Source organism: Manis pentadactyla, chromosome 9 (assembly GCF_030020395.1).
Source record: "Manis pentadactyla isolate mManPen7 chromosome 9, mManPen7.hap1, whole genome shotgun sequence".
NCBI lineage: Eukaryota > Metazoa > Chordata > Mammalia > Pholidota > Manidae > Manis > Manis pentadactyla.
This window is the reverse complement of record NC_080027.1, coordinates 17617297-17623296: the sequence shown is the minus strand read 5'-3', so window position 1 is coordinate 17623296 and position 6000 is coordinate 17617297. Positions and strand designations below refer to the sequence as shown.

The following is a 6000-nucleotide window of genomic DNA, read 5'->3' as shown; positions in this document are numbered from 1 at the left end:
TAGACTCTGGATAGCTGAAGCAATTCAGAAAAAGAAGAGCAAAGCTGGAGGTTTCATGCCTTCTGATTTCAAACAACACAACAAAACTATTAGTTATCAAAACAGTATGATACTGAAACAAAAACAGACACATAGATAGATAGAACAGAACAGATAGCCCAGAACTAAACTGCTTCAAGTGCAGTCAACTAGTATTTGAATAGGAAGGCAAGACAACCCAATGGAAAAAAGATAATCTCTTCAACAAATGGTGTTGGATAATCACATGCATAATAATCAAACCGGAAAGCTTTCTTCCATAACTCACAAAAATTCACCATGAGTAAGTTAAAGATTTGTAAAAAGACACCTGAAATCATATTTTTTTCTTCTCCTAAAAGACAGAGTGCAAGCTTCTTGCCATTCGTGTTAGCAATTATTTTGTTTGGATATGGCATAAGCAACAAACACAAAAATGAACAAAAATCAAACTGAAAAGTGTCTACACAGCAAAAGAAACAATCAATAAAATGGAAAGGCAACATAGACAATGGGATGAAAATATATACAAACCATACATCAGAAAATATTTGCAAACTATATATCAGATAAGGGCTTGATATCCAATATATGTAAAAATTCATACAACTCAATAACAAATCAGAACTTAACAATTTTAAAAATGGACAGTGGAATTGAATAGCTAATTTTTTAAAGAGACATCCAAATGACCAACAGATCTATGAAAAGGAGCTCAAAATCACTAATCATCAAGGACATGCAATAAAAGTCATCAAGGAAATGCAATGAAAACAAAATGAGATAATAAAAGTAAGTTAGATACCTTAGTTATCTAATAGAACACTTCTGTTAGAATGGCCAAAATCAGGAAGAGAAGAGATAACAAATATTGGTGAATATGTGGAGAAAGGCAATGCTTATATACTATTGCTGGGAAGGTAATTGTTTCGGCCATTATTAAAAACACTATGGAGCTTCCTTAACAATTTGTAAATAGAACTACCATATGATCTAGCAAATCCACGTCTGCGTGCATATCAAATGGAAATAATAACGGGATGTCTGAAAGATCTGCCCTCCCATGTTTATTGCACCATTATTCACAATAGCGAAGATATGGAAACAACCTAAGTATCCATCAGTGGATGAATGAAGAAGGCATGATAAATACATACAGTGGATTATTATTTAGCACTGGGGGTGCAGGATATCCTGCCAGTTTCAACATCATGGATGGAACTTGATAGCATGGTGCTAAGTGAGATAAACCAGACAGAGAAAGACAGAAAGACAAATACTGTAGGATATCACTAGTATGTGGAATATCAAAAAGTCTAACTCATAGAAACAGAGAGTAGAATGATGCTTCCAGGGGCAGGGGAATTGGAGAGATATTGTTAAAGGGTACAAATTTAGAACTAGAAGATAAGTAAATCTGGAAATATAATGTGCACCATTATGATATTAATGGATAACACTGTATTATAAACCTAACAGCGGTCTGTCTCCTAAGGAAGCCCTTGACCTTAGAAACAGACTTCCCACACATTATTATACATTTTGAAAGAGAAATGCTTCAAAGAGGATGCCTATGGCTGCCCAGGGGCCACACAACCTTTATTCATACTGTATTCTTTCCTTGGCATGGGGAAAGCCCTCAGATACTTTCCCAGAGGTTCAATAATTCCCCGTCTCTCAATCCTGTCCATGTGGAATCTCATGGAAGATTTGGAAAAGTCTTCAAATACCTCTTCACTTACAGTTCTTTAACTGAAATAATTCATGTCACTCATCAAAATTGAGGCCCAAAACAACATTGAGAACCCAAATGGATCTCTAAGAAAAATACGTAAATGTGATGACATCCATTCCATATCAGCTTGTTCATTTCTAAGTAATCTCACAAATCAATTGTTATTATTGCTACACATTTTCTTACTCTGTCTCACCAGCCCATAACCACCAAAAATTGTATGACCTCCTTCAGATCCTGAAAACTGGCCAGGGGCTGGGAACCCTGCATATCTCACTGCTTATTTTCTATTCTGGCCCTTGAAGCTTCCAGGAAAATATCAGCATCAAACTACAAGTAACCATTCTACTCCATCCGTTACATCACCTCACTCAACCATAAATCTCTAGAACATAAAATTTAAACAGAAAATAGGAAAGGATGTATTCCAGTTTTCCATATTTGTTCTTAGTCTCTGCAATATTAAATATCGAGCAACTTTATTGTTACAATGCATTCTCACAATAAACATGAACGGATGCCTGAAATATGAGAAACATTTTGAGAGTGTGAACCATCGACGGTATGTCCACCAAGGTAAATTTTCCAGATTTAATGGGACAGAAAAATCTGGAAAATCTGGACAGAGGTGTGAATTCCACAATATCAGAAATGCTACTGGTTTGTGACATAGATTTTGAATACCACCTCTCATCAGAAATCATTAGAATCATTAATAAATGGCACTGAAGGGATGACAGACTTCGTTGCTTCTCCTTGTGATTTAAATCACGCCCTCTTTCCATAGAGTACAGCTGGTGGAGAAACAGGATGTGACCAAAACCTTATTTGGCAATCAGCACTGAACAAGGTCTTAGACAAACATCAGCTCTCTCAGACAACTCTTTCCAGGAGGCGTAACCAGGCCGATTGTATAGCCTTGTTTCTGTCCAAAGGCACAGCCACTCCCATGGTCCATTCCCATTCTGGTCAGAAACACGGAACATGTATCACCATTGTGTCTGGATTATGCTGCATCAGAACACCTTGGAGACAGGGTTTTTATACTCCAGGGGCCTCCGCCAAGTACCTCTCCTTTAGGGCACTGAACAGGGCTTGATTTCAGAAAAAAACAGAAGCAACAAGTTTCTTCTGAAACAAGTTTCAGAAGCAAACAGAAGCAACAAGTTTCTGAATCTTGAGTTTTGCAAACATTTGTGGGTAGATTAAAAGATAAGGCCACTTTTCACATAGGGTGTGAGTAATGAAGTTTCAAAACTTAAAAATATTGTGCTTGTGTGGCTTTGAATAGGCTGTTGGTGCTTTTTGTCATAGTACCTGTCAAATCATTCTTCATTGCCCAAAGGTAGTATGAATTTTTACTATTGTCTATTCATGGCCTGAGTATTGTGGGTTAAGGGAATTCTGACAGGATGAATGTGTGAGAAATCTTGGAATATCTGAAGTCAGCAATACCTTCCTTTCTTTTGCAACCTCTTCAAGGCATCTTTGATTTCCTTGTTCCTCAGACTGTAAATCAAGGGATTCAACATGGGAATCATCACTGTGTAGAAGACTGATGCGAATCTGTCAAAGTTGGAAGAACCACCAGAGCTGGAACTCAAATAGACAAAGCTCCCTGAGGTATAGAAGAGGGAAACTGCTGTCAGGTGAGAAGCACAGGTGTTGAAAGCCTTGGACCTGCCTTTAGCTGTAGTGATCTTCATAATGGAGATGACGATATAGCCATAAGATATCATAACAACAAGGGCATTTATTATCCCAAAGATCATTGCTAATATAGCAAGTAAAAGTTGGGCAAAGAAAGTGTCAGTGCAGGACAGGACTAACAGCTGGGGCATGTCACAGAAGAAGTGGCGGATGACATTAGGCCCACAGAAGTGGAGTTGAAGAATGGCACACAGTTGGGATACAGAACCAAAGATTCCAGCCATATAGGATCCCAGCACCATCCAAACACAGAGGGTGGGTGATATGATTGATGAATAGAGAAGTGGATTACAAATGGCAGCATAGCGGTCATAAGCCATGGCTGTCATGAGACAAGTCTCAGTCAGTCCTGTGGTTGAAAAGAAGAAGTACTGAACAGCACAACCCACTATGGTGATAGAATGCTGTTCCTGCAAAAAGTCAGAGAGCATCTTGGGGGCTGTGGAGGTCACATAGCAGATGTCTAGGAAGGACAGGTTGCTGAGGAAGAAGTACATGGGTGTGTGGAGGTGGGAATCCATCCTTATTAAGATGATGAGGCTCAGGTTCCAAGTCAGAGTTGTAACGTAGATTACCAGGAACACAACAAAGAGCACTGCTTTCATTCTGGGAAAATCGGAGAAACCCAAGAGGATGAAGTGGTTGATCTCTGTACTATTTCCTCTCCTAATCATAGCCTCAGTACTCCTGAGATCAGAAAAGAGACAAGAGAATGCACCACTGACTCAACGGAAATGACAGCATTACAGTTCTCCTATGTGCCAGTTTTTCCCTCCATGGAGCACAAGAAAAAGGGAAATGCTCCCTGTCTTGCTGTAACCACTACTGCTTTTCATCTCACATTGTCGAGTACCTGCTCAGTGCTTCAGGTTCTCAGTTAGGGCATGAAGTCCTAGGAGAACTGAAGGACATATTTAAACACTTGATGGAGAACTTTTTAGAAACAGTAGAAAACCTGTGACTATTGTACGTAGAGATCATTGATGATGTTTTATCAAAACTTCTGTTTATTCATTATATAACAAAGGCTTTCTGATAATAATAGTGTAATAATTTGAAATAGACCTTCTGTCCCACATGGTCATCCTGATAAATTTTAAAAATTGCTTCCATTCTCCATGAGAAAAATGATTACCCTATGTGTAATAATTTCTCAACATTTAGAAATGTATTGAATATATCATCTGCAAACTGGCCTGAAAATTATATCACAATTTATAACTCTGATAATATTTTTGTAGGGCACAGCATGTGTGACCAAAGAAGTTATAGAGTAAATGTTCTTATGGAAGTCTTCATAGAAAGTACACCAAAGGGAGGCTAGTATAGCTAACTACTGACCTCAATATATTATTAACTTAAGGTATTTTTCTACCTAAGCAATAGCATGGGACTATAGTCCAATGTTCAGATTTTGGAGATTTTGTTCTGATACCGTCTTGTTCTATGTACCTGCCCCTGTGGCTTAAACACACTAAGATTTACCACTTACAATAAATAAGAACAATGAGAGCCCTTGAAACATCATGTTACTGGGAGGGCTATAGGGAAATTCATGCAAATGCTCAGCACTCAATCTAGTACATAGCAACTGTTTCAAAAGGTGTTGACTATTATTATCATTAGTTGATTACAGGTAACCATGAATTACAGTTGTACCCATGGATAGGAATGCCAGGTCTGCTAGAGTTTCATGGATCCATTTAGCGAATTTTCTGAGAGATCACCAGCCTTCTAGGCAGTCAGGCATCATTACCTCTAGGCAGACATACATTCAGACCTCAGGTAGAAGCAAATCGCCTGGGGCCATGAAGATACAAGCTGGTAAATGATTTCATATCAGGCTTGTTTGAGTTTGAGTCCACTTGGGTCAGTTGACGAGCAACATCATGCTGTGATGGGCTTTGATGCAGAGAAAGAGGCCAAGTGGAAAATTTCAATTCTCAAGTACTTCATAGTTTTATTTAATATTTTTTTGTTGATACAATCAGCTGGTTAGAACTTAGTAACAGATTCATAATAGATATAACCTCTTGGTTATGATCCATAAATTTTCTGACCTTCCTTGAAACGAAAGAGTTAATCATTGAGAATAGCCAAGAAATTTTTTGACAAAGATTAATAATGAAAAGGAGTTGAAATGAGCAAACAAGCAAAACCCAAATCAGGAATAGACCATAAATACAGAGAACAAACTGGTGGTTGCCGTAAGAGGTTGGGTTAGGGGAATGGGTGAAATAGGTGATGGGATAAAGAGGTACAAACTTCCAATTGTAGAATAAATAACTTATGGGATAAAAACTACAGCACAGGAAATAGAGTCAATAACTGTATGGTGACAAATGGTAACTACATTTACAGTGGTAAGATTTCATAATGCATAAAATTGTATGCCTATGCTGCACACCTGAAACTAATATATTGTATGTCAAGTATACTATAATTTTAAAAAATGAAAAAGATTTAAATATAAAAAATTGAAGAAGTAAATAAAAAGCCTTGTACTTTCAGATATTAAAATGTTTAATAAACATGAA

The 6000-nt window shown here is 37.6% G+C and overlaps 1 protein-coding gene across 1 annotated transcript; it reads right to left on the bottom strand.

Annotated features, from left to right (window-relative positions):
• Positions 1-3198: 3198 nt before the first annotated feature.
• LOC130684810 (olfactory receptor 5AN1-like) lies at positions 3199-4137 on the bottom strand. Its single transcript, XM_057507046.1, has one exon. It carries the CDS (start codon positions 4135-4137, stop codon positions 3199-3201), a length of 939 nt encoding a protein of 312 aa, XP_057363029.1.
• Between the last annotated feature and the right edge of the window lie 1863 nt (positions 4138-6000).